The sequence below is a fragment of the Microtus ochrogaster genome, chromosome 1 (genome assembly GCF_000317375.1).
Source record: "Microtus ochrogaster isolate Prairie Vole_2 chromosome 1, MicOch1.0, whole genome shotgun sequence".
NCBI lineage: Eukaryota > Metazoa > Chordata > Mammalia > Rodentia > Cricetidae > Microtus > Microtus ochrogaster.
Genome location: NC_022009.1, coordinates 52,418,719 through 52,442,002, shown reverse-complemented (window position 1 = coordinate 52,442,002; position 23,284 = coordinate 52,418,719). Strand labels below are relative to the sequence as shown.

Here is a 23,284-nt window from a genome sequence, read left to right as displayed (position 1 = left end):
GGAATTTGTATAGTATATAAAGTGTATTTACAATATTCCAAATTAGAACACTCAAATTCTGTCAGTAGATACACAAAAATGTACTATACCCATGCAGTGCTATAACATGGATAAACTTTGAGAATGACTTGCTAACAAGCAAACAAAGGCTCAGAAATACGAAATTTATCAAGGCTTATGTTGGGTATAAACTCACTAAACCTCTCAAGTTCAGAAAGATGGCTATAACAGGCCAAAAATCTGACTAATAGAGTCTGAGGGTAAAACCGAAACAAGTTAATTCACATAAACCCTTTAATCATGTCCCGTTTGTTCTTCCTGTGGCCTCTCTAATGCTCTCTGGATGTTTCTCGTTGTTCTCTCGCCGTTCTACCAGTCTGCGTGGCTTCCAGTTTATATACAGACAGTTAACAAGCATGCATTTCTCAGAATCACAAAACTGGAGGATCTGGCAAGGAGTCGCTTTGCATCTCAGAGGGGCGTGGCTATGAACTCCCCTGCGGATATCAGGAGGATTAATTAAGGATAAGCCTTGAAATCACTAGAGAATTCTAAGAAGCTGTTTCTTGCACTAACTACATTTCTTAAGTGTAACTAGAAGTTTATCATTAGTAAACGTTACAGCTCTGCTTTAGCTTTCTGAGCATTTCCGCTTTCTTCCTTGGTAGCCACCAGGGGAACACAGCGCTGGTAGCCATAGCAACCGGCGGGCTTGGGAGGAAGGCTAGGGGGCTTGGTTTGCATTAGCATCTAGCTGGGTGGCTTTAAATGAGTCTCTTTTGGGGAGATTTTGCTTTCGACTCCAGCAGGGTGCCTGCCAGTACCCAAGTGAGACTTTTTCTCTCTGAGGCTGGTTTTAGCGACTCAGATTTTTTTCCCTGTATCTCTAGGGGTAAGGGTACAAAGAGTTAATTTCCTGGACGATGATCTTGTGTTAATTGAAATGAAGGTGAAGGGTAAATACAAAATAGTAGTTTGCTAGGTTAGAGCAAAGGGCCAGGAGATTACACCTTCCTTAGTGTGCTGTTAGAGCAGACATACCGGCTCTCGGCTCAGTGCCTCCGGCTTGGCGCTCCTTTCTCATCAACGAGCCCTGTCAATAAGGATAGTTGTGGGGAACTAGTTTCGTGTAGATGGAAACAAAGATTTGGCTGAGTGAGCGCTTTCACAGGGTAGGGGAAGGTGTCCAGTTGCCCATACAAGAAAGGTCAGGTTGACACTGCTGGGATAGTATAAAAGGGAGAAACGTCGTGATCCCACAAGATTCTACAGAATTGACAGTGACTTATCCAAAAGACAGGTGTTCTCGCAGCTCTGTAAAACGGGTTCTCCTCCAGATCATATTCCTGTGGATTTGTCTAATAGCTCTGTCAGCTGTACATTTACTGTATAATACTTGTGGACTCACCACAGATGTTCCCAAAGAAGAAATGGTTGTTAAGGGCAGGATATATTGCTGGGGCTTAGAGAATTATTTCTGAGAGACACCGTTGAAGGTTATGGAGGAGAGAGGGGCAGAAAAATGTAAGGTTATATATTTGAGAAGGTTATACAAGTGTACAGATACACTAAAAACTCAATTATATAATTTAAAAAGTAAACTTCATGGTGTAAAAATGATATCTCAATGAAGCTGTTTAAGCATAAGGTACATTGCCTAATTTACCCGGGATAGTAGCGTATCAATGTCAGTATATGAATGCTTGAAAGTATGCCAACTGAAAGTACGTAAGTAAAGAATCACATGGGCCTGTTAGCTGGGATGTCTACAGCAGTAACATTGGAGCGACGTAGGTGGAGCTGATGGAAAACCTGGTTTATACTGTCTTACACATGTATTTTAAAGTACCAAGAGTAAACAATGCTGTGCCCGCTAAGGCAATTACTGTGGTTCCCCTTCTCTCTTGCCATACTTCTCCATATCTGGTACATGGGCAGTGACCCTCATGCTTTTTGCTTCCTGCTCCAAGACAGCTGCTCCAGTGTATGGTCTGTTGCCTTGCACACTTCCCCAGGATATGCACTACAGTTTTATAAAATACCTGGTCTTCTTGGATGGTGGTCGAGCAGACTCCCATTTACATGATCACTCCTGCCTGCAAAATCAGCTAGAAAGCTGGGGATTATTATTGGCTCATCCAACCACAGTCTACGTGGTGAGGGGTTGGAAACTTGGTCATCTTATTCAAAACCAGATTCTCTTGGCATGAAAAGGGAGGTGTGAAAGAGGGGAGTACATAGTGGCCTGATCTCTGCTCCCCATGTCCCCCTTCCCCACGCTCACTTTTGGGTAAGCCTATCTCTGTAGCCAACGCCAGCCTGACACTCACAGTGTAACTGAGTCTGGCTTCTCCTGCATCAGCTTCCGAAGTACTGATAGTACAAGCATCAGCCACCACACCAGGCTTATACCAAACCTGTTTTCTAAAATCCAGTTTCAGTTTGTTGCAACTGCAGCCCATGAGCGAGCCTCTGAAGCTCGTGTTACAGCGCACAAGCACAGGGCCCGGCTGCCTCCCCTCTCAGTCCCAGCCTCTCCTCTCTGCTACTGGCCAAAAGCTTTAAGTTGTAGATGGGCTCTTTACAGCGTCTCACAAGCAGCCCATTCATCATATAATCGGTGCTTCTACCTTGAAAGCCCCTTCACAGTCGCGGTGCCTCTCTGCCTCCTCTGCCCCGCATCACCAGCGTCTCCCTGGACTATGCTTGAATCCCTGAGATCTGTTACTCCTTGGCAGTCGGCAGGCAGTTTGAAGGCTCGGTCAGCCCATGTTACCACCTTACCCCAGCACTCCAATAGCTAACCACCTTGCCCAACGGACCACCCAAAAGCTTAAGTGATTTGTCTCCCTGGATGCCTCTACATCCCTTGCTGCCATTTCCATTGCCTTCTTGGTCCTCCTCACTGTCATCCTGTGGCTTTCGGACTTTTCTTTCACAGGGCCTAACAGGTGGCTGACTCCCTTAATTCTTTGCCAAAAGATCTCTTCAGCATGTAGGGCTCAAACCTTGGCATAACCGTATACTTAGCTTTCCCTACTCAAGTTCTCTCTCTCTCTCTCTCTCTCTCTCTCTCTCTCTCTCTCTCTCTCTCACACACACACACACACACACACACCTGTATGGGACTTTCTCTATATTGCACTTTCTCATAGTATCCCATGGTACGTATGTCTATACATGTGTAGGTACATTTTTTTTTTAATTTTGGCAACCTCATATATGAATGGCAATGTATTTAGGTCACATCTACTCCAACTCCTCCAAGACTTTTTTCCATATCCTCCCAATTGCTTGTATTCTTCCTCTTCTTTTTGTTTTATTATCCACAGTCTAATTGGAACTGCCCATATGTGCACAGGTGTAGGGTCATTCAGTGGGTCATGAGAAGCCTACCATGGACCACGCTAATGGAGAAGCTGCCTCTTCTCTCTCAGTAGCTCTCACCTGCCAAAAACTCCTCAGATGGGGCGGAACCTAGTGAGTCCTTCCTCAGTCCATGCTGCAGCTCTGATTGGCTGGGTCTTGTACAGGCTCCTATTGGCAACCACAGCTCCTGTGAGTTCCGGAGTACAAGGATCTGGTCATGTCTGTCCTGAGTCCTCTCTAACATCTGGCTCTTACAGTCTCTCTGCCCCATCTTCCACAATGTTCCAGAGTCTTGTTGGAAAAGGAATGCCTACTTTTGGTGTGTTTCTTTTATGCCAAATATAAAACAAACTTTTCAGTAGCAGGAAGGAGCCTTACGTATTTTGAACCATTTGGTCCCAGCAGAAAGACTAGTATCCAGGGCCAATGTCATTAATAGATATTTGTTGAATGAATAAGCTGTCAGAGTATCTTTTGCTTAAAAAAAAAATAGTGTTCTTTGAAGATTTATTCTTTTCAGATCACTTGAAAAATTTTGAGATTATTAGTTCTTATAGCTGCTTCCACTTAATGAAGTAAGATTTAAGTAGTTACAGTGTTTCCCATTTGTGAGGGACATTAGAAAAAATGTCATGGAATCAGACTGCTTCTGATTCTACCATAGAGATTCTAGCCTGGTGGAAGCAGGCCTTTCCCACTATCTTTACTGTGCAGGGATAGCCCCAAAGCCTGGACTCACGCTGTTTCAGACAATAAAGGGGGAGGGGGGGAGCTTGTGTGTTGTTAAATAGGAAAAAAAATATTTTTGAAGGATTAATTGAACATGTCAGAGCTTTTCCTTTGAGGACAAATTTTTTCTGACTAGAACAGGAGACAGTTAACTTCTGAAAAGCATCAAGACTGATGATTTTGTCTATATAGCATTGACCTGGAAGCTGAGCCATTCAGACTAATAAATCAGGCAATTTATATTTAATCATTACCTAACTCCTGATCTGAACAGCTGTTCAAAATTAGAAACGGGTCACCTCAGCCAGGATGACATTACAGGCAATCTATAATGCATTAGAATAAAATTATAGTGATTTTTAACTGTCCAGAAATTTATTACAGGAGATGTTCCAACTCTTAAACCCTTGTTAGCCAGTGTCAGTAATGATTTATGCGGCTGGGGTGCTGAAATGAAATTATTGACGATCTCAACAGCCAATAAGTCTGTGTTTAGTAATCTCAAGTCCAAAGGCGTTTTGGAGAATGAAGTGGGAACACTTTATTATCACTTACAAAGCAGAGACTACAAAGATGGAGGCGGGTGCATGAGAGTCCTTCTGAGCATGGATTGTCTGTGGCTGAGGAAGGAAAGGAAGGAATTCTAGTTCTTTTTGTTCTGTTCTGTTTTGTTTTTCGAGACAGGGTTTCTCTGTAACTCTAGGGCATGTCCTGGCACTAGCTCTGTAGACCAGGCTGGCCTCAAACTCACAGAGATCCACCTGCCTCTGCCTCCCGAGTGCTGGGATTGAAGGCCTACGCCACCCGCCCAGCGAAAGTGATGAATTCAGGAAAGAGGACTAGAGAGCTGGACCCCCTGTCTGTGCACTGCAGCTGGAATGGTGATGAAGACCAGAACAACTCCAGGAACCCTCCATCCGGCCGGGACCATGATGGTCTGCAGGAAGCCGACGTTCTAGTTTTCTCTGTCCTGTGTCAGTCATGTTTCCTGTGGCTTTGTTTTTTTTTTCTTAGAGGGAAGAGGAAACTCTTAGGATTCTCTTTCCATATAGTATGAAATTGTTGATTATTTTCGCTCCTATTAATGTTCACGTCCTTAGAATGTTAATTAATTTTCCACATGCCTCAAAATGAAGTAAATTAGTGGAGTATCTTGCGGTTCAGGCAATCCATACATATTTATTGCAGTTTTATACAAATCCAATATCAAGGACTCTACATACTTAACCTGTAAATCAGATTTAAATGACCAGCCCACTAGATAGAAGGATGTCAACACAGTTCCTAGCGTATTGTCATTGAAGTTGGCTGGGCCCGGCTGCCCATCAGTTACCATGGCTCAGAGAACCGCCGCTGATTTAATGATTATATTAGAAAAATGGCCTGAATTTGGTTACTACTGGAATCATCCTTTAATTAACAGAATTCAAAATAAATGGCTTTTAAGCTTTATGTTTTAATTAACATGAATGATGCTTGACAATTTTCTTTGTCTGTCAGCCCATAGCCAGTATATTAAGAAAAAAAAAATCTTGGTTAAAGCGATAAGGTGCTATTGCCAAAAAAAGGGGGGGGTAAGAATGGAGACCAGCCAGGCTGCTATCAGGATTTTAACAGTTGAGCATGGTGCTAGCACAGCTAGCACTAGAGAGACTGAGGCAGAAGCATAGCAAACTGGAGGCCAGCCAGGGTTATCGAGTGAGATGTCTTTATTTAAAAAATAAATCCGAACAGCACTTACTTGTAGCAGCAATTCTTAGGCCTGTTCTCCCAGAGGAACAGGCCAGCAGTTGATTGACCCATTAAGAAGGACCCCAATCACGATTAAAGAGTTAGTGCAGCAGAGAAAACAAGACGTGACTGAGCTCATGTCACATGGTGCTGAACTTGGCTGGAGTGAGTGGGAGAATTGTGTGGTGATGATGGGTTTCAGACATGCAAAAGATTATAGCAGCCACTCCACCCAGTTCTGCTCGGTTCTCCCAGAGCTGGTACGGAGGTCATAGCCCTGAACTGTCTTGTCAGGTAACTGCATTAGGCACTTGCCGAGTGGAGGCTCACCCTGTAATTACACATGGGTAATTTTATCCTTCAGTCAGAGAAGACTCGATGGGGTCAGTCCATTAAGTCCTTCGAAACTCAAGAGAAGACACTGTGTGGAGATATGTTGCTGACAGCGGCATTTGTGTCTTACGTCGGGTCCTTCACAAGACAGTATCGCCGGGAACTGGTGGACTGCAAGTGGGTTCCGTTTCTTCAGCAGGTGAGGCCATCCTTCACTCTGTCAACATGGGGAAAATGTTGCAAATAAATTACATCAGTGTGTGTGCCAGCTGCCTTTGTACCTTTGTAATGATGTCTTTAACATCTTGTTTGTTTATCTCATTTTAATGGTGATTTGTACCTGGAGGTGAAAGTGTATAGAGTCCATGGTTTGAGGGTATATTTCGCAAGACAATTGGAAACAAAACCAGATTGTTAAAGTATTGAGTAGCATGAAGTGTTTTGTTTTCTTACTAATATTGATATTTATTAAAGATTTTTCAAGATTTATTTCAAATTAAAGTACAGTATTTTGTAAAATGACATTTTTTTAAAACCTCACCATAAATTTGAATGCTGACATCCATAGGTGACATAAAATCAAAGAGCTGAAATATTTGAAATCCTGTGGTTTAAGATCCCCTGTGTGCGGCTGAGAAAGCAGAAGCAGGGGTTTTAAATGACTCCCATTATGGAGCAGGAAGTCAGTCCATCTGATGTCGAGACCACGGTCTTCTGTGACACTGCCGTTGTGATTGATGGAATGGCCTCCCCGTTTACTCACTCACCCTTTTCTGGGGTGTCAAGACATCCTCAGCTCTCTGTGCATTAGTGTTCCCCACCAGGCAGTTACGCCTGAGCTTCCACAGCACTTGTTTCCACAACTTAAGTACATGCCAAGGGAAAGTCTGCAGTTTCAATGAAATCAATGTTTCAGGGAAAGCTCATCGTTAAAGGTGCGCAAAATTCCCACTGAAACTGAATTATGTCGCACACACCTATAATCTCATAATTTGCATTTATACTGAAGACTTCTTACATGAGACTATGTGTGTTAGTTAACCTCTAAATTTCTAGGTTGGTCTTTAAATATCACCAACAATCTGACTTTGTCCAAGTTTTAGGGCATTGTGAGTTATCTGTTTGTCTGTCCCTCTCTTTTCTTTTTATTTTCTTTGTCTTGTCTTCTCTGTGTTAGAGTCTCCCTGTATTTACCCAAGCCATTCTGTGACTACTGCAGGCGGACAGGCACCCCCCCTCCCCTCAGTGGTTCTCTCTGTACTCGTAGTTATTAGTAAAGAACGTCTATTCTCAAAATGATGAGGAAATTCAGCTCTGACACCAAAGCACTGGCTTGTGCTGAGAGTATCGACTTACGGTGCCAAAACATTTTATGCTTTCTGCACTAGATATATGGCTACCAAGAAGCTCCAATTTTGTAAGTCTAGAAGCCCTCTTTTTTTTTAAGCTTTTTTAGGTCTTATGTGGATCCATGCCAGACAGTGAGCACCATTTGTAAACAGAGACTGCACTTTGGCTGCCCAGACCCAAATAATCACACAAAATCTATATTAATTATTAATTACAGTGTTGTTTGGTCTACTAGCTCAGGCTTCTTATGAACTAACTCTTACTTCTTAAAGCAACCCATTTCTATTAGTCTGTGTATCGCTACGAGACTGTGGCTTGCTAGTAAGGTTCTGACATCCTTCTACTGTGGCAGCTACGTGGCATCTTCCTGAGTCCACCTTCTTTCCTCCTCTATCTTTTCTGGGATTTTTCACCTTGCTATATTCTGCCCTGCCCATAGGCCAAAGGAACTTCTTTATTAACCAATGGTAATAAAACATATTTACAACATACAGAGGGAAATCCTACATCAGCAGCCCTTCCCAGAACTTTCTCAGGAAAAACCAGTTTAAAGGCAATCACCTGGAACATAGTATGGATTCTATCTGGGAAAGCATGAACGCAAGGCAGACAGCCATATCCAGGGCACACTGACCAGATTGGATTCTGTTGCTATATTCTGACATCCAACAAGAGTAAACATGTATTATAAATTAAATGTAAATATTTGTCATAGGTGGCATGAAATCACGTCCAAGAACAATCCAGGGAACAAGATGCACCTGAGGTAAAAGGCCCTCTGCCTTTTCTCCTGCAAACTCTCTCACAATTCCCCAAGGCATTGTTCACCATGAGCCATTCTTCTGACCATGTTTTGATATTTTCCCCTTTTTATTTTCTAAATTTTAGGGTATTCATTCTTGTTTGGAGCCATTGACATCCTAAGATAAGCATGAACAGGCACAAGTACAACTCTAGATGCAAGCATACTATGCAATCAGGAACAAAGATACATGCCCCATAAAGCATCAGAAAATCCTCTTCTAGTCCTCATCTGGAGATTTCAGACAACTACTTAGGAAACGTCTTATTCTGGTACCCAATGATCTAAGTTTTTATACCATATGGGATAGGACAATGGCCACATATAGGTTGAGCATCCTGAAGATGCCAGGAAGCTCAAGTAATAGGTTCCCAATGGGGCAAATTTAAAAATTTTAAAGTTAGTGAGGTAATCTCAGGAAATATCCCCCCTTTTTATTTCTTAAAAGTTGTTTCTTAAGGGTGGACTGTGTATGTTCTACAAATGTTTGACCCTGTGGGTTGTGGAATTCCACTGATGTGTTGAGTTTGTCATCGTTACCAGCATTTCTTAAAATTTCTACTAGTAAAAGCTGGACTGTTATCTGTTTTTAACTCTGTGGGAATAACCATAACAATGTGGAAAAAGGTAATTTATCTAACTTTGAATATTGACTAGTTAGTATTTTGTCATGTGCCGGGTGGTAGTGGTACATGCCTTTAATCCCAGCACTCAGGAGGCAGTAGGTGGATCTTTGTGAGTTCGAAGCCAGCCTGTCCTACAGAGTGAGTTCCAGGACAAAGTCCAAAAAGTGTTTTGTTGCTGTGTAAGCCTTGGCTATCAATATTTAAATTGTCATGTGACCATTTGGGGGGAACAATATGATTAGCATTGGAGGCACACGAGATCTCAGTCATTGACATAAACAGGAATGCTGTTTTCTTCCCAGTTAACACAGTGATGCACAGGAGGACCAGATCCATAGCTCAGTATGGCTCGGCAGGAACAGATGCCTGCAACAGAGAAACACAGCAAAACCAGCAATTCTGCAGGCACATGCTTCCCCTTAGACTTGATCAGTGTTATTCCTTCAGACACTAATTTCTGAGTCAATTTTGGTAGAGAGGCTCTGTTCTTTTGGTTTGATGATTCTGTTTTTCCATATCCTTTCTTTTCTTTAGATGGAGCCTCTGTAGCCACTTTGGAACTTCTTTATACCTCTTCCACAGTTTGCGTCAGTCTTTCAGGTATCCTAGCTTCCCTGAGGACAAAACACACACATCCCCATCTCCAGTGGATTACTGGAGCTGGGCCACTCAGTTTGGCCAGACACGACATCTCTACAAAGAACGGAGACCCTGAATTTTTTCAGAGGGATCTTGAAATGTTCTTTATCCTTGTCCAAATTTTATGTAAAGTAGAAGATAAAATATTGTGGGGAGTATTCATACTACCTCACTCACCTTTCTTTATTTGTAAATTATGTTTAAGTTGTTCATTAGCTCTTAAAAGATGTGCTATGATTTACCATGCAGGACCTTTAGGAGGTCCTATGGAGAGAAGGGTAAGGGGGGAGGGTGACAAGGAGAGGTGACAGGGATGACAACACAGGACAGAAAGATGGAGCAAGAGAGAGGCAAAGACCTGCTTGCCTCTTCAGAAGAGTGGCCAGAAGAAAGCAGGAGTAGGCAAGGCTTGTCTCTTAAAGGAACAGGTTACTGTTGGCCATGGCAACAAGTGTAATGCAAGGCACGGGGCCTGATGCACTGTGCCAGGTTCCCAAGGGGGCAGGGCCAAGGTGCCTGGATGCTAGCAGATGGAATGCCTGTGATGTGGGTTATATCATACTGTCACCAAAATTCTTGAAAAGGTTTGGCAGTATGTGCAGGAGCATTGTCAGTTTTTAACCTTTTCACAGGGTATAAAATGGCAGAAGCCAATATGTACATGCAGTATATGTAGGAGCATTGTAAGTGTTTAACCTTTTCACAGGGTATAAAATGGCAGAAGCCAATATGTACATGCAGTATATGTAGGAGCATTGTCAGTGTTTAACCTTTTCACAGGGTATAAAATAGCAGAAGCCAATGCTAGAGTATTAAACAAAAAAGCCAATTCTTAAGTAAGGCATACAAACTTATTAAAGTTAATGCAATTTTTATGCTTAAAACAGATCCTTTAGCTTATCATCATTATTATTTTGTAGAAAGCAAAATATCATCCATATAATGTACAATAAAGGCAAGAGGAAACAACTCTTTTGTTCTTTTCAAAGCATGGACAACAAACTTTTAACATAAAGTTGGGATATTTGTCATTCTTCATTCCTTTTTTCCTTGTTGGATGCCAATAACTGAGCCATTGTTTGCCCTTGGAGGGCCATAGCCAGAGTTAACCCTTGTGTATGCAAAGGCCCAATATCAGCATAAGGGTGGATGTGATCATTAATACCTCCTTTTTTAAAGGGATGGATGGCAGTCTGGCATGCAACATTAGCATTCTCACATGCTGATGGCTAACAAAAAGTATTTCTGCCAACCCATTCACCATAAGGCAACCAATTGCCTGTAGAAGATGAGAAACAAAGTCTTGATCTGGCTCATCAAGCCTCTGTCTAATTTTAGAAAGTTCCCATCTTTTTTTTCCAGAACCCGGTAGCTTATGTCATGCATCCTCATTCCCAGGAAACAGAGACCAACAGCACACATCGTCTGCCTGCCACATTCATTTCAGTCCTTATTGCTGTCCTCAGGTAGAGGAGGATATAGTAACAGTTCAAGTCAGGGAGCAGTCATTCAGAATATTCTGAGAATCGGGGTGCTTTCTGTCACTTCTGGTGCTGCCAGCCTAACCCAAGCCATCATATTTTCTTAGATTGTTATAAGAACCACCAAATATCTTTTCCCAAGTCTTATTTAATATGTTGTTTGTCCCTTAAATTGCCTCTGAACATACCCACTTTTAGCTTTCCAAACTGAAAGTCTATTTTTTTTCTTAAATCCCCTGAATTCATTGCACTCCGGATATTCTACAATTCTAGCAAGCTTCAAAGCCTCACAGGGCTGTCTCTTGTCTTACTTGATCCCACTTTGATTTTCTTCCTCTCTGCTTTTGTCACTGTAGCCACCTCTTGACCTCCCAGGTGTTTCAGCCTCAGGCCTTCCCCTCTCTGTCAACTCTTTGTTCAGTTAAGGTCATCCAGGACACTAGATAAGATTACAACCCCACCTCCCAGTGTGCCTTTCTCCTTTAGCTCATTCTTGTTTATTTTGCAGTGCTAGGAAGCAAACCCAGAAGCATTACAAGTCGTTAAGGATTTAAATTTTAGACTTTTAGACGTTAAAGGGAAGCATAGATTCATCATTCTGGTATGGGGTGTGATGTGTCTCCCACCCCACCTCCCATTAATCTTGTTATATAGATGACATTGTCGAATGGAGAGGAGTGGTACAAACTCACAAGAGCACATGTTTTAACACCCCACACCATCCCCCACCCTCCCACCTCCATCTTCTACCAGGGACAGTGGTTTGAATTTTATCCTGGCATAGGAAGTCTCCAAGGGAACAGAAGTCTTTATTTATCATGACAATAATCATGGTGATGAAGCTTGCATCAGCAATACTCATAGTCCAGGAATGACTTAAGAAGACAGGGGACACTGGATCCAGCCAGGCACAGAGTTTCCAGGCAGAGAGCCAGAACTGAAGGAGGCAGGGAATCCATGGGAATGGAAGGAGGAAATTAAAGTATGAGCACTCTATTTTAGACTGGCTAGAAACCTTAGCTTTGCTGAAAGTAGATAAAATATAGTAATGTACCTCAAAATGAAGTATATGGTTAGTTACAGCTGTGACTTTATAACCATACTCATGAATATATACCCCAAAGAAATAAAAGCAAAGACTCAGGCCGATGTTTCCATACTCATTGCTGATGCTAGCCAAGGGGAGGAAGTAGCCCCAGTGTTCAGAAACAGGTAGGTAGGGTTTTTTTTTTCTGTGTCAGAATAGAATATGACTCAACATAAAAGAGGAAATCTGATTTGTGATTCAGCATGGATAAGCCTGGCAGCCATGATTCTGACTGAAAAGAGCTAGGCATGAGAACAGATACTATATGAATCCACTTGCACAAGACAGAGAAGTCAGATTCATAATGACAGGCAGAAGTAGTAAATGCTGGGACTGGGGTGAAGAGGATGGGGTTTTTCTGAATAGAATGAGGTTCAGCTTGGGAGGATGAGAATGCTCTGCAGATGGAAGTGGTGATGGCTCCATGATGTTGTGAATACTTATTGCTATTGAACTATATGTTGAAAAAGAAAACCTAGTAGGGTAATGGCTGGATGTCCTAAGGCTGTTAAAGTGTATGGAAGAAAAGAGTGGTACAGATCAGAGGGCTGTGTCTGAACTTCCAGATGAGTGGTGAACCAGTTCTATGTATTCTAAGGTCTAGTGCAGTAACTTCAGTCCTGCACTGAGATGTGATGACACCATGCATGCAGAGGTATGTGTAGAAAAAGCTTGGGAGGAGGATACCTGTCATCTTCCTGTGATAATGTGCCTCCCTGAGAATGCTACCTAGCATGGGTGAAGAGTTTATTCTTTCTATGCACATGTTTGAGAGTTAATAACAAACTTGGAAAGTTGAAAAGAGTAGTTGGGTGTGGTGACACACACCTTTAATCCCAGCACTTGGGAGGCAGAGCTAGGCAGATCTCTGTGAGTTCAAAGACAGCCTGGTCTACAGAGTGAGTTCCAGGACAACCAAAGGTACAAAGAGAAACCCTGTCTCAGAAATTAAAAATAAAAATAAAAGAAATAGAGTTTAAATTAAAGCCACATAAAGATGAAAAATATACAGAGAATCTGGATACTGTATATTATTGTGTTGTTTTTAAATTGTTTGATGGATGAGGAAGGAGCAACAGCTGCTAAAAGACATTTTATTATAAATGCTGCTGATTAATCCAACATATATTTTGAAAATGATTTGACTTCAAAATTTAAGTCAAAAGATATGTTACTTTGAAGAAGAGGTTTGGCTTTTGTTTCCACAGGAAATGAGAGACTATGAGTTTATTCTGGCTTAAGAAAAATCAGGCTTGACAATAAGAAAGACCCCCTGAGAAATCTCCAATAAGAAAGGATGGTCCAGATGATCCAACATTTCAGAGGAGCTCTGCTGGAGTTTCCTCTGACTTCTACATCCAGAACAGCCTCAAGACTGCTGGCTGAGATGATCAAGTCTCATAGAATATTCCAGTCAGGACTTGACCATAATCCTAAATTTTCTTTAGGTCCTCATTACAATACCAGCAAACCCCAATCAGCAGGAAGTAGCCTAGCAAACTAAGCCTATACCTCCACCCCCCACCGTAAAAGAAACAGATTCACGGTTCATGTTTTGAAAAAAAGAAAGCAAAATAGAGAGTTGGGAAAATGCTGTGATACAATGGTCTTGTATCCTGTAAAGATTTGTCGTTTGTACTAGTTTAATAAAACGCTGATTGGCCAGTAGCCAGGCAGGAAGTATAGGCCAGGTGACAAGAATAGGAGGATTCTGGGAGAGGAAAGGCACAGTCTGCAGTCGTAACCCAAACACAGGAGAAGCAAGATGAGAATGCCTCCTGATGAAAGGTACCAAGCCATGTGGCTAACACAGACAAGAATTATGGGTTAATAAAGGATGTAAGAGTTAATAAGAAGCCTGAGCTAATAGGCCAACCAGTTTATAATTAATGTAAGCCTCTGTGTGTTTCTTTGGGACTGAATGGCTGCGGGACTGGGAAGGACAGAAACCTCTGTCAACAGAAAAGGACCAGAAGGAAGTCATGAATAAGGCGAAGAGATACATGGAGGACTGCACAGCTGGATCATGTCAGCCTTAGAGCTGACGTTTAAGCAGAGGATGGAAGGGTAGTGGTTGGGGCCACCTACAGAGAAGGAAAGTGGCCACTCCTTCCCACAATCCTTTTTCAGTGGTGGAAGTATGCAGAAAATGAAGTGTCTCTACTTAATTTTTATTAAGAAAACCCTTAAATGAAGTTAACTCCTGGGCCATGATGCTCTGACCCACACTCATGGTGGATAAAACTACATTGGAGAACACTATTTAAATCTGTGAATAGAAGTTGAAGCCGAATCACTGTGGCTAAAGAGGGAGAGCCTGTTGAGAGATTTGTTGGCTTTCCCATATAACTGCAATAGACAGCCTGGATTTGAGAGCTGCTGGGCTACGGTGAATCCAGGTTTTGGTTAAAACAAGTAGATGGGGTTGTAAGGCTAAGATTCTAAAGGAAATCTGGGAAGAACTGTCAGAGAAATTTCAGAACTGTGCAGAGGTTCAGAGTTGAGATGTGATGCACAGAGCTGTATCCCTAAAATGTCTTGTTTATTTGGGTGAAGATGACAGACTTCACTAGCCCATCCCAGAAAGAGACACGAAGTGGTCGCAGCTAATAAACTAGACCCTGAGTCCACAGCGCACAGGATTCTGAAAGGTCTGTGTTCATTATTTCACAATTCAAGATGCCTTTGGCCCTGAGGAGTCTGCAGAGAATTCATGTGTTCCCTTGGCTTCATTTTCTCTTGGCTTTGGGCTCATTTTCTTGTCTGCAGCAATCAGCCTTTCTCCTTTGCCATGCTGCTAGTTGATCCCATTCAACTTTGATTTCAAAGGTTTCCATTCCAATAACAGAAGGCCTGGACTTGATTGCCACGTTGACAGATGATGCTACAATTGCCACCTGGAATAACGAAGGGCTGCCCAATGACAGGATGTCAACTGAAAATGCCACCATTCTAACACACTGCGAGCGCTGGCCCTTGATGATAGACCCTCAGCAACAGGGAATTAAGTGGATCAAGAATAAGTATGGGCCTGAACTGAAAGTCACACACTTGGGCCAGAAAGGGTATGTGGTCCTGATGCAGGTGTCTTTGTGCTACCCTGTTCTGAAGAGGGTCTGATCTTGACAAAGCTTTGACTTTCTACCATGTTACAGCATTGCAGTTTGTGCTACTTGTTGATTTTCTAGCTCATATTTCTTATAAAGAATTTCTGTTGAGAGACATTCATGTTAGGTAGTATCCAATTATTTTAAGGGTTTGAAAAAAAAAAACATTGTATCTGAGATTGAAAATACATGACTTTCCTAAGGCTAAGAATGGAAATGTGATACGTTCCTTCCATGGAGTGTTGGGTATACGGCAACAGAATTGTGCTTGTAGGCTATCAATACTTGGAGTCACTGCCCCAAGTGTATTCCTTGCCTAGAGAGGAAGCTAACGTGGCTACAGGTTCCCACACTGGGTACGCAGTCTCCTAGACTAGCTCCACTCGCCATTTCTGAAAGTTGAGTCTGCTTAGATGCCATGTCACTGTGTCCTGTAGGGTTTAACCAGCAGGAAGCTGTGAGCTCACAGCTGGCCTTCATTCAGCCTTGAATGGATCATTTTGGACCCACTGATACTGCCTTGAGCCCTCCCCTGTCCTCTTACACTTCCTGAAGTAAGGGATTGCTGCAGCTGTGAGACACAGACCCTGCTAATCTGAAAGATCACTTTGGATAGGAGAGATTTTTTTTTTTTGGAGAGCAGACGTGAAATACATAACAGTTTACCATTTCATAGGACTTAAAGATATAAAGACTAAGGGCTGAGAAGATAGCCCAGTCAGTAGCGTGTTTGCTCTACAAGTCTGAGGATTTGAGTTCAATCTCCAGCATCCAGTAAAAAGCTAGGTGTGGTTTACAATCCCGGCACTGGAGAGAGAGGGGCATGCGTATCCCTGGGGCTGCTGGCCAGCAAGTTTCAAGTCATTGAGAGCTTGTCACAAACAACATGGTGGATAGCTTCTGAAAAGCAACACCAAAGTTGACCTCTGGCCTCTACACATGTATGCACACACACACACACACATGCACACACGCACACACAGACAGGTCTAAAGTTTGATTAAAAAAACAGTCATTTAGTTCATTTATTCTAAATGGGAAAATGGAATAAAAGTAAATTCATGACACTTAGGTCATTTATAGTTATTTCAAACACTGAATATTGCCAGAAAATTCATTTATATTTGACAGGATTTTTTTCTCCCCCAAAATTTGACTCCTAATATCTGGTGTGATAATGTTTTATAAAAGTTTCCTTTAAGTCCATATCAAATAGCTACATAAAATACAACTTAATGATATAATTTTGGACATTTTTCTGTGCTCCTTTACATCTTACTATCTCTAATCTGATTGTACTTTAAGGTTTTTAAATGCCATTGAGACCGCCCTGACCTTTGGTGACGTCATCCTAATTGAAAACCTTGAGGAAACAGTGGATCCAGTCCTTGGTCCTCTGCTTGGCAGAAACACCATTAAGAAAGGGAAGTAAGTGTTGTGTTGTTCTTTTAAACCATGCCTTGTGCCAAGTGAGTGTGCTGCCGTCGCTGGTTCTTGGCCTCACGCACAGACGCTATCCACTGGTGTCCACTGTGTGACATTTCTAAAACTCCCTTCCATTACAACTGTACCCTAAAGCCAAACCAACCTCAGATAAGCCAGACTCACCCCTCACTCCACTTGGCAAATATCCCCTTGAGTATTTACTTCCTGAATCACAGATGAGAATATAATGCCAGTCTGACACACAGCTTACTCCCTAGCTTCAGCAATCTGGAGAGCACTGTTTTATTCTTCTGTGTGTTTCTTAGTATACTCTCAAAATAGACATGACGTGGTTAATATTTTATCAGCATCTACTAATAGCCTCTAAAAACTCATAGGTTTACTGTGCTAACTCCTTTTAGTATATTTAATACATGCATATTACACACATACATACACATGTGTACACACACAATATATACATACATCATGTCTACATAAGCATACACACTATACAACACATGGATGAATACACACATATATGCACACACACCATACACATGCACACACATTCAAAAGAGAGTCTGCCTCAAGATCCCTGAAGCTATCCCCACAGCACCAGCTTACCAATAAAGGGGACTATACTCGGCCTCACTCCTACTCACACATGAAGCTGTCCCAGTGGTACCATTCCCCTCGGGACATCCTCTCAGGGGCGCGGACATCACCTCCTCTGAGTCACTGTGTCTCTTCTCTACACGCTATGTCTTTAATGACACCTGGTTGGCCTGTCATCCTTGCGGACAGGGGCATGGCAGTGCCAGCGTGGGGGTCCGAGTTCACATCCTATAGAAAACTGGATGTGGTGTCGCATCTGTGATGCCAGACCTTCTACTGCGAGGTGGGAGATGCAGGCAGAATTCACCGCAGCTCCAAGGCCAGCTAGTCTGGTGTATGCAATAAAGAACAGCAATGTGCCAGTCCTGAGCCAGGTGGACGGCAGAGACAGACAGCAGCCTCTGACCTCCACGTAGGCACCAACACAGACTTATGGACAGTTCCTCGTTCACGTGCATACACACGCATGCACACAGGTACACACATAAATCCTTACTAAACTTGCTCCATCAATAGCTTTTTTTTTTCTTTTCATTTTCACATATTTTTCTTCACTAGGGCATAATTTTAAAACTTTCCCAAACTCATTCTTTTTGCCTCCCACTCTGTCTCTAAGGTGTCTATCTCCTTTCCCGTCACTGAATTTCTCCTGAAAGTGGAAATGGCCGGCTTAAATAAGGGTGACTAACTCTTAGTCTCCAGTCAATTACTGTGGTACTTCTTATACAGCTTCCCAAGTAAATCACTTTAGAGTGACTGACAACTTATAATTGTTTAATAAACCAAAATTTACCCAGACATGCATTTAGAAAAATCTAATAAGCCACTTGACAAACTGCAGCTCCTAACATAAATATAATTGTAGCTTTGTCTGATGTGTTAAAAGTACAGTGCAAAATCTCGGGTGTTGCTGAAGTGAAATCCTTGTTATTAAGATGCTGACTCTATTATGAAGACCTAGAATTTTTGCCAGTGAAATATGTATTCTCTGAGCTTTAACATCAACTTGCAATGGCACAATTTATGCTTAAAAGATTTTGATGGTTCTCCACCACATATGTGTTTGGGTAATCTGAAATTGCTCAACACTGGTAAGTTTAAGACATGACTTGTGAAGGTGGCAGGAGAGTGGCGGCTTTGGGGTTCCAAAAGTCGGGGTTTGGAAACAAGACTGACAGGGCCCACTAAGTTTCCTCACAGCGTCAGCCCAGAACAACCCATCCCAAAGAATGATCTGACCGCACGATGGCTCAGCCTGGTAACCTGAGTTCCATCCCTGGGATCCACAGGTAGGAGAGAACCAACGCCTACAAATTTTCCTCTTATTCCACGCATGCACCTCAACATTCACACGCGTGTACGCCCACACACACTAAATAATAAATAGTAACTAAAAAATTGTAAAGACCAAAGTAACATTTAATGAGTCTACAACTTTTGCGATGCCTTATAACATTTTAGCATCCTAAATCAAGAAAATTTAATATGATCCACAAGAATGTAACGAATGAAATCAGAGAGCTGGCTCAGTACTTAACAGTGCTTGCTGCTCTTCCAGAAGACCCACATCAGGTTCCCAGCACCCACATCAGGCAGCTCTCAACGACCCTAATTCTAGTTCCAAGAGATCCAACACCTTCTTCCTGTTTCCACCAGCTCCTACACACATGTGGCATAGACATAAAACTAAAAGAAATAAAACCTAAAAAGTATGTGTAACAAATGATACTTATTGCACAAAGTTGTTGCTTTAGTAATCCTGGCTACTAAATCTGTGTGAGTTGCTTGTTTCAGGGTAAGATTAACTCTGCCTGGCCAGTGTTGCCTGCTTTCTTTTCACATGCAGATGGTTTTAATGTTTCTTCAGGGACTGCAATGCTAGTGGAGTCTGTATGAACCCTTTCAGTTGCTGGATAAACCCCTAGCTACTGCTGAACATCAGTCCTGGGGACTGCAGACCCACTGTGATGAGGTGCCCTGCTCACAAAGACGTGTCACACGTCCTTGGAGGAAAGCCCACTCATTGACAATGAAAGATGCTAAGACCGAGTCCTTGCTTCCACTGTGGAGATATGAAAAGACTTTATAGAAAAATTTACAGTCGATAACATTTATAGTCAGTGCAGGTCTCAAGAAATGAGTGGGCACTTATCAGATGGGCAGGTAGGGAATGGAGTCCTGGACAGACAGTCCTAATACCAAGCAGCAAAACTCTCAAACTATGGACCAGTTCCTGAGCACTGCAAATGGAATCCGTCTGGGTGAAGATCTGTTGGGCAGTCAAGGCGGGCAGTGTGCCAAGGAGAGGTGAGCCTAGAGGGGTAAGGAGGGCCCCTGGGCACGAGCTTCCATGCTTGTACCATGAGTTGGCTTACCCTTGTATGGATATTATTCACCCCTCAACCCAAACACAGTCAACAGTCCATTCCTGTCAACTCAGGTTGGCAACAGAAGCTGTGACCAACACTCCCTGCCCCGCCCCCAGCATGATTTCCAAGAGATCTGCTGTGGGAGTAGATGATGATTTCCAAGAGATCTGCTGTGGGAGTAGATGATGATGTCCAAGAGATCTGCTGTGGGAATAGATGATGATGTCCAAGAGATCTGCTGTGGGATTAGATGATGATTTCTAAGAGATCTGCTCTGGGAGTAGATGATGATGTCCAAGAGATCTGCTCTGGGAGTAGATGATGATGTCCAAGAGATCTGCTCTGGGAGTAGATGATGATGTCCAAGAGAGAGATCTGCTGTGGGAGTAGATGGGGGAGAAGAGAATGACTGCTTTGGCAGACATTTAATGACAGGGATGCTTTTTAAACACTCATTCTCCAAAGAGAAAGAGCAGTTGGCTATGTGAATATGAAGCTTAATCAGACCTTAGCTGACCCAGGAGACAGCGCACTTGGAGAAGTGGTTAAACCGCCAGTGTGGGTGTGATTATTTAGGGAGATGTTATCTAGTCAAAAGAGCAGAGGGCACCTTTCTTCATATGAGGAAAGTGGAGAGCGGGAGCTTAGCTATTTGACACAGGCAGTTCCATATATGGAGACCTCGTCTCTTCCTTCTCCTCATCCTTCCTTCTCCTCCTTGCCTCCATCCACACTTCCTTCCTTCCTTCCTTTCTTCCTTCCTTCCTTCCTTCCTTCCTTCCTTCCTTCCTTCCTTCCTTCTTCAGTGTTTTAGACAGAGTCTCTTATATTCCAAATTGGCCTCACAGTCTCCGCATAGTGAGAAAAGACCTTGAACATCTGACACCACTGCCTCCACCTCCTAAGACTTGGATTTCAGACATGCACTGCCACACCAGGCTGATGCTTACTAAACTTTCCCAGATAAATCGGCGCTGTCAACTCTCAGTGGAATTCCTATAGCGCTATGTGTACAATCTGTCTCTGACACGGCTTCCTTCTGAAACCTTAGCTATTTATGGATATGGGGGGGCATTCATGTATATGACATTCCCGTAGTGGTCATAGAACATCTTGTAGGAGTCATTATCTCCTACACCAGTGGGTTTTAGAGATCAAATTTAGATCATCAGGCTTGGTGAGGAGCATTTTAACCTGCCAAGCCATCACACTGGTCCCTAATCTTCCATATTTAATGCCTCATTCTGCACCATTCTGCCTTTTTTGGTGTGTGTTCTAGTTCAATATGCTGAATTTTGTTTACTTCTGAACTCACTGTAAGATCTCTGTAGATGGGAACCATGTACTGTGCACCCCTAAAAGATGAGTTTAACCAGGGCAAAGATGGAACAACGAGGTAGGACTCTGTTCTGTAACTGTGGCAGGTTAGGTATAAGGATAATGGAAAATAACTAAATATATCAGTTAAGGATTTTTTAAAATATATATTGCTAAATAATGGGGTGGGGGAATATAACAAAAATCTGAACATGGAAAGAAAGCTGATTTTGCTTCCTGTGGGTACCTGCTACAGTTTTGTGATCTTGGATTTCTCTTTTGATGAGTGTTCAGTGAGGAGATGCCCATGGATATTTAGGTCAGTGGTCAACTAAGAACTTCCCGTATAACTCTGTACGTCATAACCCTCTGTTTAAGGGCAAGCTTGTTTTAAAGTAATAAACAAAAACAATGTTGTAGCAAAAGAAAGCAAAACACCTTTTTTCTTTACTTTGAGACAAGGAGACTAGATAGATAAATAGATGATAGATAGATAGATAGATAGATAGATAGATAGATAGATAGATAGATAGATAGATATTCTCTGATGATTTGTAATTAGAAGCTTTGCATTTTATGGGTTTTCCCTAAAAGCCTTATTCTCATGATTTATTTTAAAGGGGCTTTGTGTAGAACATGCTTCAGTGAATTTGACAGATGCAAACAAAAATTCTGACTGGAATGATGAAGCTAGACCTTAGTGAATTGTCAAAGATATAACTCTAAGGAACATTAACTCATAAGCAAATAGCAAAAAATTCAAAAAACATTGAAATAAATGACAAGAAGCTGAGAGAATCTCTCACTGAAATTAAGAATTCTATGTTTTTCTTTTGATGAAAATATGCTTATTAGTCACTTAGAGTCCCTCCCTGTAACATGGAGGGGGCCCGGCCTGCTTGTTTGTGTTTGTGTCCTGCCCCATTCCCCACAACTGTTTAGGCTAGGGACGTGTAGTCTGTGAGGCTGGATCAGATGCAGATTCTGAGAAGACAGCTTGACCTGACTCTGGAGTTGTTGGCACATCTGTAGTTGATTTGAAATCTGTTGGAACAGATAGAATAGGAAGGAGTTTAGAAAAAAAAACACAAAACTTTCTCTTAGATGTCCATTTGATACTGCTGGGTTCACAGTCCTGGCAGTTGGGAAGAGGAGTCCCAAGACCAGGGAGAGGGGGAGTAGACAGCAGGCAGGAAAATGTAGGCTGTTGGTTGGCAGGAGTACTTCTCTGGAGTTTGAGAGTTCTTAAAAGGGTTCAGGACATTTAGATGGGATATATGAGATTAAGTGGGGAGCACATGTTATCTGAAAACAGGGTACAGTTGTCTTGGGGAGAATACAATTTGAAGTCTTTGTTACATCAGAACAGTTTTTTCTGGGATGTTCAGGTAGTTTCTAAAATTGAAACATTTTGTGCACAGAGATGATTGGGGAGGTTTTGGTTAGCTGGTGAGAGGGGTGGCCTGTAGCAGGACTTGGGGGTGGGGTGGAGAAGTTGAGAGAAGGTGTCTTTGGCTCCCAAGGTGGGGGACAAGGGATCTCCAGTGGGGGTTGGGCCTTAGTGACTGGAGCGCCAGGGACAAGAGGGTCTGCAGCAGCAACCGAGGGAGATCACTGAAGGACGCACAGAGAGAGGAGTTAGGGAAGCTGTGGAGAGAGTTTGTTGGATGACCTTGACCCAAGTGAGGGCTTGGTCGTCAGAGTCTGTGTGTGTGCTAGAGAGGAGACAGCTTGGGCTCAGCCATGTCTGGTATGTGAGAGTATAGCCATTGTTCAGAATGGTTTATGGCTGAGGATGTCTGGACAGTTAGGGAATTTAGGGGAATAAGCTGGAGGTAGACGTTTGGCAATCATTTGGGCAGAGGAAAAGGAAGAGCGTGAAAAGAGAGATGAGATTTGTAGGGGCACTGGTGATCTTGAGAGGACAGGGACCAGACGGTGAGGATAGATATTGATAATGGAGAGGCCAGTCTGATGTGGCCATGTGACAGGAAGGAGCTATCATCCCTATAAAAAGTGTAGGCAGAAGTAGTTAGAGGACCCTCTTGTGTAGAGAGGGATGGGGAGGAGGTCTTGGAGAGTCTGCGACAGGAGTGTAGGGGACCTGGGGAAGTCAAGGCCTAGGGGTGAGTGTGGATGGCCTGGGGGCGGGGCAGGAGTATAGGGGACCTGGGGAAGTCAAGGCCTGGAGGGGGGGGAACAGGAGTGTAGGGGACCTGGGGTAGTCAAGGCCTAGGGGTGAGTGTGGATGGCCTGGGGGCGGGGCAGGATTGTAGGGACCTGAGGAAGTCAAGGCCTAGG

At 42.8% G+C, this 23,284-nt stretch overlaps 1 protein-coding gene across 1 annotated transcript in view; it reads left to right on the top strand.

Moving 5' to 3' along the window:
• Dnah11 (dynein axonemal heavy chain 11) overlaps window positions 1-23,284 on the top strand; it is a 331,250-nt gene that overhangs the window by 246,082 nt on the left and 61,884 nt on the right. The window contains exons 63-65 of the mRNA XM_026781665.1: window positions 6,194-6,361; window positions 14,977-15,212; window positions 16,560-16,682. Of these exons, the coding sequence (XP_026637466.1) occupies window positions 6,194-6,361; window positions 14,977-15,212; window positions 16,560-16,682 (527 nt within the window). The remainder of the gene's footprint in view (window positions 1-6,193; window positions 6,362-14,976; window positions 15,213-16,559; window positions 16,683-23,284) is intronic.